This window comes from Aythya ferina (assembly GCF_964211825.1).
Source record: "Aythya ferina genome assembly, chromosome: 3".
Classification (NCBI taxonomy): domain Eukaryota; kingdom Metazoa; phylum Chordata; class Aves; order Anseriformes; family Anatidae; genus Aythya; species Aythya ferina.
Window position 1 is genome coordinate 45,029,838 of NC_140298.1, and position 12,761 is coordinate 45,042,598.

Sequence of the window (12,761 nt, forward strand, 5' to 3'; positions counted from 1 at the left end):
TTTTTGTATTCATATGAAAAAAAATGTTCCTGCTAGTAATAGATTTTTTTTGTCTTTGGATTTAGAATGTCTTATTATTTTGGTTTCATTAGTTTGGTAGAGGGTAACTTGTAAGCATTTATCAGCTGATGTTAGAAACTAGCTGCCAATATTTGTATATATTTGTAATATACTTGTGGTATAATCACTCTATTTTAATGGTAAAAGTTTCTCCTTTCTATGAAAGGAATTTTTTGTTAAAAAAAAAAAAAAAAAGTATATGTACACCTGCAATAAAGTATTGACAGAAAAAGGTAATTGTATATATATATTTTTTTCCTTCCAAGAGGTGGATGTCAGTGATGTCTTCCATTTGAGATAGATAGGTTTTGGAAATGAATGTGCTGCTGGGCTGTAACCCATGCGTGAGCTCAGCTTCCAGCGGAAAACCATGAACACTGCCGTCACTGGAACAACTCCTTTTCTTCCCTGCCAGCCTCGGCAGCAAGTTGCCAGAGGGGCCTCTGTCATACCTTGAGGACCCAGTCCAGCCGGTTGGAGTCAGCTGGAGCGCTGATGGGGGCTGAATCTAAGTAATGAGACACAGGACAAGCTGCTCACGGTGGCTGATAGAGAGAACAGCGTGTGGACAACTCCCAGGGGTGTAGAGAGCTCCTGTCAGCATCCCCCTGGGGGCTGCATCAGGGACGAGCACACCAGTGCATGTCATGCAAAGCGCTGCCAAGGAGCTCTGCTGTAAGTCACCTAACCTGCTGGCCTAGTGTCTGGCGTGGGTAAAGGAAAGTTTTGCTTTTCTTGGGACATAAAATCTCAGAAGGAGTGCCCCAGTATGGCTATTCACATCTCTTCTCAAAGGAGCTCGCTGGCAGGAGTTTGTGTAAATTCTTTTTCTCCTTTCCCCTGGCTATATTATAGACTGCTAAAGATAGTGTTTTTGTTTTTGTTTTGGTTAAAAAAGGTTGTTTTTTTTTTTTTTTTTTTTTTTTTTTTTTTTTTTTTTTAAATGTGCTTCAATAGTATAGTGTTGCCCCTAGTCTTGAAATTTTTCCCCTTTGTACTTCCCACCCGTCGAGGACCTGCTGGGTATCTGCTTCAAATGTTCTTGAGGACGAGAAGCTCACACAGCTTTGGCTAAGGGGGTTGGTAACAGTTTTTTATAGAAGTAAACTTTAATATTAAATATTAAAGCAATATATTAAGCAATCTGATTGACAAGGGCTTTGTCATTTCTCTGTTGCTTTGCTGGACAAGTAATGGAGTGATAGCAGGCAAAAAGGTGCTAATGTGGGTGCTGCTGCCTGGAATACGTAGGATGAGCCGCTCTGTGAAGACGGGACTTCTCGTGGCACCAGTGAACCCCACATGCAGGAGGAATGCAGTGACACAGCGAGGGATGGGGACGCTTTGGTGCGGCACCCGGTGGGTGCTGAGGCACGCCGAGTGCAGCAAGTCCTCGGAGGTCCGGCCTGAGGACTTTTAAGCAAAGCGTGCTGTGCTGAAGCTGACGGGGGGCGTTGGGCCGAGTGAGAGCAGTGAGCCCCGGGAAGCTGGAGGCGTTCCGAGGGACAGAGCAGCCCTGGAGCGAGAAGCGGTGCCCGCGGTGCCCGGGGCCGAGCCCGGCTGCCATCTCGGGGCCGGGGCCATGGCCAGGCGCGGGCCGCCCCCTCCCGGCCGAGGCGGCGCCGTGAGGCGGCAGCGCGGGGCCGGGGCGCGGGGCGGCGCCCGAGGAGCGCGGCGAGGGCGGCCGGGGCCGGGGCCGGGGCCGGGGCCGGGACGGAGCCCAGGGCCTGGGGGGGCGCTGGCGGCGCCGCCCCGTGCTCCGCTGGCCCCCTCGGCCGGGCCCCGAGGCTGGCTCTGGAGGTGGTGTTTAGGCTTCCTGGTAGAGCGCTGGTGAAGGGCATAGCTGTGGGATTTTAAAACTCCGCTTGATCTTTATTCCTGGAAATCCTTGTCCCGCGTTTTTATTTTAAATCTCACAAACAGCTTTATACCAGCCCTTATTTTTCCAGTGAGATAAGATGCGGCATGTGCTACAGGTGTCCAAAAGCATCCCCTCCCAGAGACTCCAGGAGCACACACAGAGGCATCATCCTCCGTGTCCCCAAACCTCAGCCCAGGGTAGCGCCATTGGGAGACCTCCCAGTTCCCTTTGCCGCAACTGCTGCAGGCACCGGTGTGGTGAGGATGCGCTGCTCTGTGCTCAGGCGATAGGGATCTGTGAGCAACACCACACGCTGTAGGAAGCCAGGTGTTTTTCTGTCCTCGGTGCATAATTCAGCACCTGGGATGACAGCGACATGGCTCTTTGCCTACTGCTGTGGCACCCACATTTACCCACCACTGGTAATAAGAGGCAGTGCAGTTTGCTGTTGCTCCTGGCCAAGGTATTGAAATCTTTCTTGTCTGGCCTGTGGGTTGCGCTCCTATATTTAGTGTTAAATCGCTTGGTGTAGGTGTGCGGGAGCTTTACCCCAGGTCTGATGGCAGGAAGCAGGAGCTGCGGCCAGGCTCCACGCAGCCTCTGCTGAAGCAGCTCCTGAGCGCTCTGCTCTGCCTTGCGGGGCCAGCGGCACTGGCAGTGCCCCATCCCCTCCTCTGAGTACTGCTGGCGCCACGAGGGGTTTTCTGCCCAGATGATCCGTCTGTGGTGGATGCAAATGCTCTGCTCATGGTCTTTCTAGGCAGATGTGAAGAGAGGGCTCCCGTAATCCTGCTTTTAAAGCACTGATGCACTGAGGTGTGTTTAGGCAACGTCCAGAAGCCCAATATATGTGTGTATTTTTGGATGTCAAGAACCAAAGTCACACTTAGGGAATACCTTGAGGTCAGGTGTGTGAGCACCAGGACTTTGTCTCTCACCTCTGTAGAGCTGCAGTCCCCACCTGGCTCCACACCCAGGCGTTCAGCTGGCCCTGTCCTGCAGCTGTAGCTGAGCAGCAGGACTTGCTGTGGGAACAGCTGGATGCAATTTTCCTTAACGTTTGCACTACCAATAATAGGGAGGGCACAAAACTTTTCAATTTGCTTCAACACAAACCACTTTGAGAGCCAAAGCAGAATTACTGCTGAAAAACACAGGGTGGGGGCGAGCATGTGAAGGGACAGCCCTGCAGCCATGCTGCTGGCTTTATCCTTTTTGTCTGGTCCTGCAGCCCAACAGAGAGTAGGAGCTCATGTGGGTGGCCTTCTGGGGATGTTGCCAGAGCTCTGGGTGAGGTTTCAGACAACCCCACGCCTTTAAGGGTAATGAGGTTTAAGAAAGCCCCAAAGCTGCTGCCCCAGGTGCTGCTACCACTGCTTGAGCCCAGTTTCATCGCTGCAGTCCTGCAGCCTCTGGGCTTCCTCAGTAATTCCAGGTAGGTGCCCACACGGCTCCAAGTGCAGTTTCTCATCCAGAGAACATACAGATAAAACACAGAGCGTGGTGACAGTGAGGACAGATGCTTCAGAGGTAATACCCTGGGCCTGGAGGAGAACGAGGTTTGCTGGTGGCCCTGAACTGCATCCTGCTGCCCAGGGGCAGGTGCAGGAAGGGCTCTGGACGGCTCAGCTGATGCCCTGGCACAGCTGGGAGTAGGTCCACAAGGAGGGTGCCACAGACAAGTGCAATCAATGTGGAGGAAACCATCTCTCCTCAGCAGAGAAGAGCTGGGGAAAGGCGGAGGTCCTCGCAGACCCACCAGCAGGTGAGTCACCAGCAGCTTCTGGTGGTGCGGCCCTGTGGGTGAGCTGCCTGGGGGCCATAGCTTGCTAAGGGCATCCCATCCCATCCCATCCTATCCTGTCCCTTCCCATGTGCTGTTGTGCCTGATTGTGTCCGGAAAGTGGCTGTTGTGTGTTGCTCCGTGGAGTATTTCATCTGTCGCAAGTCCTCTCTCCTTGTTTGGGGGGAATGCAAGATGTGCTGCTGCTGAAGGTGCGGGTGCAGCTTGCTGTGGTCAGGCATCACCATCTCTTCCTGCCCCTTGACGTGAGGGAGGAAATATCTTCTTCTGCCTTTTGGACTTTCAAAGCCTCTGCCATAGCTTCCAGAACTTTTTATAGCAGTGGTTTGGGTTTTTTTGTTGTTGTTTTTTTTTTTTTTTTTTCTTTTTTTTTTCTTCTTTGTTTAGAAGAGGACAGAAACTCTAGTGCAGTCCACAGGAAAATGAGAGGGAGTAACACGCCTCTGGTGCTTGCCTCTAAGTGAACTGCTGGGCACTGGCTCAGCCCTGCCAGGGCAATAATTTCATGTGGCAGAAAAAGGGCGAGAGGGGACACGTGTTGGAGGAGGTGCTGGCAAGCATGAGGCCAGAGGAGCAGGGGGAACAAGGGGCTGATAACTTGGCTTCTCTTTGGCTCCCCATGGAGATGAGAAAAGGGCTAATTTTTGGCCTGCAGTCTGTGGACAGGTTGTGCAGATCTCTTGTTCCTGGAGTCTGGTGACTAACCATGGCCTGGATTTTTCCCTCGTCGTTTCTTATCAAGGCTGTTGCTAAATACTTGTTGTTACAGCTGGAGCTCTGCAGTTCTCCTCCTGTTTCCATGTTTAGGCCCTGGTGTTTGCGCTGTTAGGACTGATGTGTGGATGTCTTTGGGCACGTCACCATTTCTGCACTGCAGCAGGACTTCTGAGGCTGATCTCCCAGTCTTTAGGGATGTCACACTGTACACACGACGTGGGTTTGGGGCACTATAGAAAATTATTCGAGTCTTGTGTTTGAGACTCCTCTTCTAAATGCTTCGTCTGATCTGTCTCAGGCTGCTGGGTGTGGGGAAGGGGATCACCCTTCTGTTTGTGGGAGATCTCGGGTAAAAGCACAGGTGGAAAGGATTCCTGTTGTGAGGCAAGGAGGCTGTTAAACAACCTGTATAAACCCGTCCACGAGCTCAGGGAGGGATTTGCAGTAGAGCACGGAGGTGCGTTACCGGCTGGCTGTAGCACTCCCCGCGCTGCCCACGTGGTTCCTGCAACATGCGAGGCTCCGGGCAGGTGCTGCGGTGCCCCAAGGCCTGTGGCCTTCCCTCGCTGTCCCTGGCCCCCTGCACCGTGCTCGCCCCTAAATGTCACCAGAGACCAACCGAGCACAGTTTTAGGACGCTGATTGTTTGGACACGTTGCCAACCCCAGTCAAGACCGCTGGCACCATGCCTTTTATTAAAGATGAATCCAAACAAACAGCACCAAGCGTGGCTGTCGGCTCCCCCCAGGCAGAGCCCTACGTGAGCTCAGAAACGCTCAACTTCTCTCTCAGATTGTGTCTCTCTTATTTAGAAACCGAATACACTGCAAGATTAAAATCTTGCTTTGTTAAAAGGGACTTAGGGACAGAAAAAGATCCTAGGCAACAATTCCCCTCGCTCACGCCCTTCAATTAGATCACCCTCTGCCCTCCTCTGGACGGCGCGTGGCTCGCGCTGCTGTCTGGCGGGGCTATTTTTAAAGCATTGCTCAAAAGCCACACGGGGTTTGTGAGAGGCTGGGTACGTTCAGCCTGTCTGCACCCGGGGTCTGCCTCTCCTCCCTCTGCAGCCGCTGCCCCTGCTTGCTCTGGTGGCGGAGGGGTCGCAGGCCCAGCAGCTTGTGACTGCTTGCCCACAGCAGGAGCTGAAAGCCTTTCCCAAAAACCTTCCCCTTCTTGCCTGCGCCTTCTGCGGAGGTTTGGAAAAGCTCTTTGTCAAATGGAGTCGGCGATGATGACTATTTAATAACAAATTAAGCATTTTTGTGACCCTTCCAATGCTAATTATGGTTTTCCTAGCCTGAGCAGCCTCTCTTTGTGGTGTGGCTGCTGCCAAGGCATGAAGCCACACGTGGAAATTGAATGTATAACATTCAAACTTCAGCATAGGTCAGGGTTTTGTTTCAGACTTGGCCAAAGGTGTGGGCGGGTTTAATTACCGCTTTTATTTATTGATTGATTTTTTTTAACCCTGTGCTGAGCTGCAGCACTGTTAAGCATTTGTGCTCGTTTGCAAATCAAGTCTCTTCCCTGCTCTCTGCTGCTCAGAGCACTCCCAGGTCAGGGGGAAGCTCAGTGGCTTCTGCACAGAGGGCGTAGGGTGCTGGGAGCTGCAGTGTGAATTTACAGCCCGGCAGGCACGTGCTGTGCCTGAGGCAGCTCCTGCAGTCAGGTAAGCTGCCCAGCACAAAGGGGACACGAAACGGGTGGCCTGGACTTGTTCTCAGAACCAGGGAGAGTTGCTGAAAGTGGCTCTGTCTCACTGATCCCTTTCCTTTGATTGCAAGGGGAACCAACAACCGGAGGCGGTAAGTTCCATCTGTGAGGATAAATCCAACGTGGGCACCAAACTTCTGGGCTGTTTTGGACTTGTACCTTGAAAGCTGTTGTCTGGTTCCATGTGTAGAGTTCTGCTGACTTGTACAGGTCTGTGTGTCTGCATACTCTACCCTAGACATATGCTTGCTGGTATTAGGACCTAGGGACTGGGCTGGCAGAGCCCCATTTCCCCCACCCCATCCCCAGATCTGCAGAAAGTCCTACAAGCTAGACAACCTCCTGCATGGAGCAAGACATGGGCTCCAGTTCTTTGTCTCCAGACCAGATCCAGATGTTCTGCTTTTACGGAGGGCACTCGGTGGTGAGTCAGAGGCTGTGCGAGCAGGGGACGAGGAGGTGAGGGCTGGAAGCTGCTTCCCTTCACACCAGGTGCTCGGGGACACGTGGGCATGAGTAGTGGCCTCCCAGCAGCTGCTGCGCTCGTCAGGCTACACAGCGTTTGCCCCTTGGCCAACCTGATGCTAAACCGAGATGCTGAAATATTCTCAGGGCCAAATTCACTGGTGTGCCCTGTGGTTTGTGGAATGGTTTGAGAAGGAGGTGGAGGCGGCTAGCCGCAACTGCACGTGTAGTGTGCTCAGCTCATGGGCAGGGCGAGGCAAAAGGCAGAATAAATTCTAGAGGAGCATCTGAAGCCCGGTTCAGTGGGTAGCAGCTGCGTGGTGCCTATTTGGCAGCCTGTATTGCAGCTGGCAAGGGGACAGGGCAAGGTGCGATGCAGAACGCAGGTACCAGAAAAAAGCCATTTTGCCCTTGCAACTTTTGCCCTTCTTTCCTTCAGTGAATCGAAGCTGGTGCTGGGATTGAGAAATCAAGTGTCTGTAACCCAGGAAATTCCCAAACTGAAAGTTCTTGGGGCAAAATGTCAACACTGCTGCCCTGCATAGCCTGTACGCTTCGCTGCGTAGGCCAGGGAGTAATATGCTACACTGGAAAGGAAAACAGGAATGGGGAATGCTGCATATGCACCATTTGGCAGAGTTTATGTTAATGTAGAAACTTAAACTTTTGGTATTTGCTGATATTTAAAGGTTTTATTTCTCAGCTTTAATAATAGGCATTGCTGCTTTTTCCCTGTCACACAGATGATAGATAAAGGCCAAGTTTTAGAGAGTAGCTCCAGAAAAGCAAGCACAGATCATAACAAGTTACACGCAACACTTAGAAAGTGCAAAATCCTCAAAAATATTTGAGGGCCTTGAAGATGCTGGTGGATTCAGCTAGCCCTCTCATTCCTCTCATGTCACTTAACCACTTTCAGAGCTCTAATCGTGGCTGATTTAGTAGCCTTGTCATCAGACTAGGGCAAACTTGAAGCTGTCTGCTCCTGCATTTCGCTTAACAGGCTGACATTCCTCACTCTGACACTTTCTTATCTGAGATTCTTTCAGTGACCGTTCAGCTTTATAAGGTCCCATGTCCAGATTCTTTTTCTACCCATCTGTTACTGCTGGAATCGGGTAAAGTTGAGGCATTTTTAACCTCATGACATTATTTAGGAAAACAAGTCTTATTACAGCTCTCCAAGTTGCAATGCCAATGTTCTGAGCACCAGAGCACCGCATGCAACACAGCAGCTGTTATATATTCAAGGGTGACATTCCAATAATAGTATGCTATATAATTTCTGGATAAATATTTATGCTTGTGAAGGCTAAGTGACTTGGAGTACTATAAACTCCAGCCTTTGGGGCAGGCCACTGCAACTTAAGCCTTCTTGCAGTGACCTACTGCTGACCTTTCTCCCAGGCTAGAGGCAGAGTGATTGCTGGGGGTAAAAATTCAAAGTGAATCCTGAGGCCTCTGCTGAGCTATAAAGCAGTGCATAAAATGCATCAGATGTTATTTGAATGCATCTACTCATCTCAAAATCACTTCTCACCTTGCTTAAGTTTCCTTGAAATGTCTGTCCATATAACTTCATTCACTAACCCCGTGTGATGTCGTTTCAGTATTGGTGAAGGAGTGTAAAAGCCTCTTGAGGATGACTAGCATCATATCATGAGCTGGGTTCTTGGTGTTTTACTCATTTGATAGATGGGAGGCGTGTATTTATGCTGTTAGAGTGTGCGGACAACTTCAATGTTGTGGTGTGGTTAACTTTGGAAATGCAACTGAAACAACAAGCAGGACTGCTACTGAAATGGTTGTAGGAATTAGGTCCCGTTAGCCATTAGGATCTGTAGTTCTGGGTCCTTCAGCCCTCATGGAGTGAGCAAACAAACAAGAGGCAAAGCTGTAGTCATAGTGAACCCAGCAGAGCTGGGATTCGCTCCACCCACTTAACCTGAACGTGTTTTCAAAAAGCTGTGTGACCCCTCACTTGCTTCCTAAGCTCCGTTCCAGGGGGATAACAGCTGTAGCCTTACTCCTTTTTCTCCATCTCACTAGTGCTGTTATTCCATACTTAAAACCAGAGAGCAGAACTCCATTCAGTACAGCTGATGGGTTCCTTTCACAGTTGACAGTGCATCGGGAATGACCCCATCCACGCGAGACAGAAGAGCAAGCCGTGATGGTGTGTCTCATTTTAATGTAAACTGTGAGGAAGTATTTCATTTGCTGCTCTGAAGCACTGGAATGCTGTTCAGACTCCTGCCTTCTACTGAGAAAACAGAAGGCAGCCTTGGCCTTTCAGAAGCGAGACATCCTAAATCAGGGGTCTGTTGACTTAGTTCTACTTACTTGCCTTGAGGAAACACATCGCCAAAACTATGTCTTGAAGTAGCTTTCCTAAGAAAGCCTGATTTATTTCTATGAGAGTCCACCATGGCTGGTAGCTGTTCTCAATTCTTGTTATTATCTTTGGAGCTAGAACATTATCAGCAGGTTTATGGCTTACTAATGCCATGTTGAGGATTGCTTATTTTATCTGGCAGTTGATATCTAAAAGAACAGTTTTAGGACAATGATATACATTTCAGCCTGAGGAACTCATTAATAATACTTTAATCCATGGGAGTCTTAGGTTTTATTTTGCTTTACTCTGCACTGGGAGATTTTTTTTCTTGATCTGTCCTCTCTGAACTTGCCGAGCACGAGTTCCAAATCCCAGAGACTGCAGAGATTCTGTCAAGTACTTCTGGTCGGGAGAGATGCACAGCATCACCAGCAGTTTGGCATCACCTCCTGGAAGCAGGAAAAAGCCCAAACATGCTCATTTATCTTGTTATTTTCAGTAAGTTATGCACCAGTAATGTACTGATGTACATAGTGACCAGCATAGGCTGCCAGTGCTTTTATGAAGCAGAAGACAACATGAAGAAGGTTACTGAAAACAGGCAACTCCTTAAAATGAAGCGTATGTCTACCAATATGATGCTTTTTTCAGTAGGATAAACACTTCGTAATTTGTAATATAGATTTTTTTTTCCCTTACAGCATCACCAGTTAGTCTGCGTGTATCTTAAGGTCTGGACACCTCATTAAGCTTTGTCAAATGATTGCGAATTCAGGATCTTCTTTGTGTGACATTTTTTTTATCATGTTTGTGACAAAAAAGCAAAACAGATTTACTAAAAGTTCAAAGAATGATCAAGCAAACAAGGAAATCGCTACTCTCAACACTTCATGTAAACAATGTCACCCAGGTCATGCACCAGACAGATGTGGTTAAAACCAGGCTCGGTGCCCACACAGCTTAGCTCCTGGACTTGTTTCTTTGGCTTTCCCCTTTCACAGGATGGACTCTAGCAGTAGGTGAAATTGGAAGTTCAAGCACAGTGCATAGTCTTTCAGAAACTCTGCAGAGCTATTACCTGAGTCGCTGCCAAAGCTTTGAACTGGAGACTAAAAGCATGAGGGCTGATGCTTTCCGGCAGAAGAAGAATGGACTACCCCATGGACTGACACCGATCCAACAGTACTGAGGGAATTCCACTTGCTTTAAAATTATTTCTGCACAGAGGAGGAGCTAGAGAGGAAGAGGTGACCCAGATACAAAGAGTCATAGTATAGTTCTGGGGTCTCTCTCCTTTGTCCTACTGCTTCAGGGCCCAATATTAAGGAACGTGCAAATGCATGGCTGCACGCTGTAGTAGTAAAGACTGAAGCTTAACTTGAGAGTGTACACGACCTGAAACACCAGTGAGGTGCAATCATTACCCTTCACTATCCTGATAGAGATGTGATTATTCTAAATGCATTCATAAACTGAACCTTGGCAAACAGGAGGGCTTTGCCAAATTCAGAGCTCTCCCTGTACTCCCGGAGCTGTGTAGTCACACCACTCCTGTGAACAGAGGCGCACATAGGAGGAGTGTCACTGCACAATCATCCTCTGGTTTTGCACAGCAAAGCAGGGTTAATTGGGAAATTAAGTCTATGTTGTTAAACAAAGGCCAGAATACTTCCTTACCTACAGAGTCCTGGAGCAGATGCGTGAGTTTGCTGTTTCGGTAGGGGACGTGAGATCGCTGCTCCGCTATCGCTCCGAGGACGTCGGCCAGGGCGGACAGGCTGCGGTTAATGAAGGATGTCTCTCTCAGTGCTGCGCCTGTCACTCCAGACATGCCTAACACGTGGAGAAAAAGGCAATGGTGAGAGCAAGTAAAGCTGCTTCGACTGTAATCTGTGAGAAATTCTGTTGCTGTATCACACACTTCAGACACGATGTTTTTAAACACAGATTCTGAGCCGTGACTTCCAGTCCACCCATGCCAAAGGCAAGATGCAGTGGTTGCTTACTGAAGAGTGCAAACCCATTGTGCAGCGTTTCTGCTTGTCTGAAGGAAGGTTAAAGAAGGTTCAGTGCCTGCAGATGGTTTAGAGTACCTCATGTTGAAGCTGATGCCTTCAGCTGTACAATGCATCTTGGCTCTGTATGTATCACAACAGGGAACTGAGAAAGTAGGAACACCGTAAGGTCGGACAAGACAGCACTGCTTTTGAAAACAGCAGGCCACGGCGCCTTGGGAGAGAAGGCTGGTGTGTTCCACCGTTTTCATAACAGCTAACTGCCCAGTCTGTAACTCTTAGGAGGAACAAGAGTGGCACTGACAGCATTACCTGCAGAAACAGAACTGTACAGCAGCCATACATGTGAGAGGTTTATGCTCACCAAAGTCTGTGAGATGCTGTTCTTTACGGTATGATTTGTCATGGTTGGTCATGCAGGAAAACGATGTCCTTTTACCATCCACCCAGCATGGTGGTCTGTAACTATCTGCACTGACCTCAAACAGCATCAGAAAGGGTGTTGTCTGCTCATCGAGTTGCACCAATTTACAAAGGCACTGCGATCTCAACTCATTGATCAGTCTGGATGAGCATCCAGTTAAGAGTAACTTCTCCTGTCCTTAACTCTACCATTTGGGGTAGAGAAACTTGCTATTAGCGTTTAGCAGCCTATTATTCAAATTCAGCCTTTCTTCAGGATAGTGGAAGAGCTACACATGGATCTGCAGTCATTTATCACTACCCAGAGCACAGGATCCATGCTAGGCAGAGCTGATGGTGGGGTCAGAAGGGGCTCAGGGTTTCTTTAACTGTCTTCTGTCCCGCCTCCAGCCACAGAGAGAGGCCAGGGATCTTGTTGCTCCTTCAGAGCAGCATTTTCCAAACTGGGAGAACAAGAGAGGTGTTCAAGAGACAAATGTGGAAAGGTATGGTTACGGCAAAAATAACCACAGAAGCCAGGGCAGAGGGCTGTAGAAATGGGGCAGGATGGGGCTGGAATGGTGGAGCCTCTTGGCAGAGAGGCACAGAGCAAAACCACTCAGCAAACCCTGCCACAGGGTGGACAATAATCTGAGATACATGTACAATGCATCTCAGACTAACTGTAGACTTGGGTCTCTGTCTACAGCTATCTCTAGGCTGAAGAGGGGCGCCTAAACGAGTAGCTGTCACTGTAAAGCAAAAACTGCAAATAGGTCAGGGGGGTACACATTTAAACCACTCGTATCTGTGTTTGGTCAGATGAACTTCCCCAAAGCATTTAGCTGCTTTCAAACTGAGGCCGTTTGCTAGGAAGGGATGACTTAGCTTGGAACTGGTGTAAGGGCTCAGGACGGCTGTGGCACCAGCAAGCCAAAGCGCTGATGTACATCTTAAACGTGCGTGATGGCTGCTGTACTTCTGCTCACTTAGACTTGTCTACATTTAAAAACAACTACAAGTTAATAGCTGCCCTCGCTTTTATCAGAGTAAGTCTGGCATCTTCAAATCTCCACCAGTGCAGCCGGTGGCAGAGGTTCGTCTACCGCATGTGATGGTCCACATCTAATACTGATGAGAGTGAGCCTGCCGAGCCCCAAACCAAGCAAATGTTTGTCCTGGTTGAACTGAGAGAAGAAAAACCCACACAACATTGCTCAATTACATGTTTACCAAACAATTTCCAGTACTGGGAGCAAATGGAAAAATAATGTATTATATTAGGCTTTTCTGTAGAACAAAAGTTTAACAGTGAGGAACAGCAAGAATTCTTGGCAGTAATGTAAAGGACTCTTTCATAATGCTAGTTCAGTTTTCAAAACA

At 49.0% G+C, this 12,761-nt stretch overlaps 2 protein-coding genes across 7 annotated transcripts in view; one reads left to right on the plus strand and one right to left on the minus strand.

Moving 5' to 3' along the window:
- Nucleotides 1–10,166, plus strand: part of FRMD1 (FERM domain containing 1) — a 49,808-nt gene extending 39,642 nt beyond the window's left edge. Inside the window, exon 13 of the mRNA XM_084513458.1 lies at nucleotides 9,663–10,166. Within this exon, the coding sequence (XP_084369584.1) occupies nucleotides 9,663–9,710 (48 nt within the window). The 3' untranslated portion in view covers nucleotides 9,711–10,166. The remainder of the gene's footprint in view (nucleotides 1–9,662) is intronic.
- Nucleotides 8,798–12,761, minus strand: part of KIF25 (kinesin family member 25) — a 40,832-nt gene continuing 36,868 nt past the window's right edge. For all 6 annotated transcript variants that reach the window (XM_084513459.1, XM_084513462.1, XM_084513460.1 and 3 more), the window contains 2 exons: nucleotides 10,639–10,794; nucleotides 8,798–9,410 (listed from right to left, as the gene is read on the minus strand). In XM_084513459.1, the coding sequence (XP_084369585.1) occupies nucleotides 9,253–9,410; nucleotides 10,639–10,794 (314 nt within the window). In that variant the 3' untranslated portion in view covers nucleotides 8,798–9,252. The remainder of the gene's footprint in view (nucleotides 9,411–10,638; nucleotides 10,795–12,761) is intronic.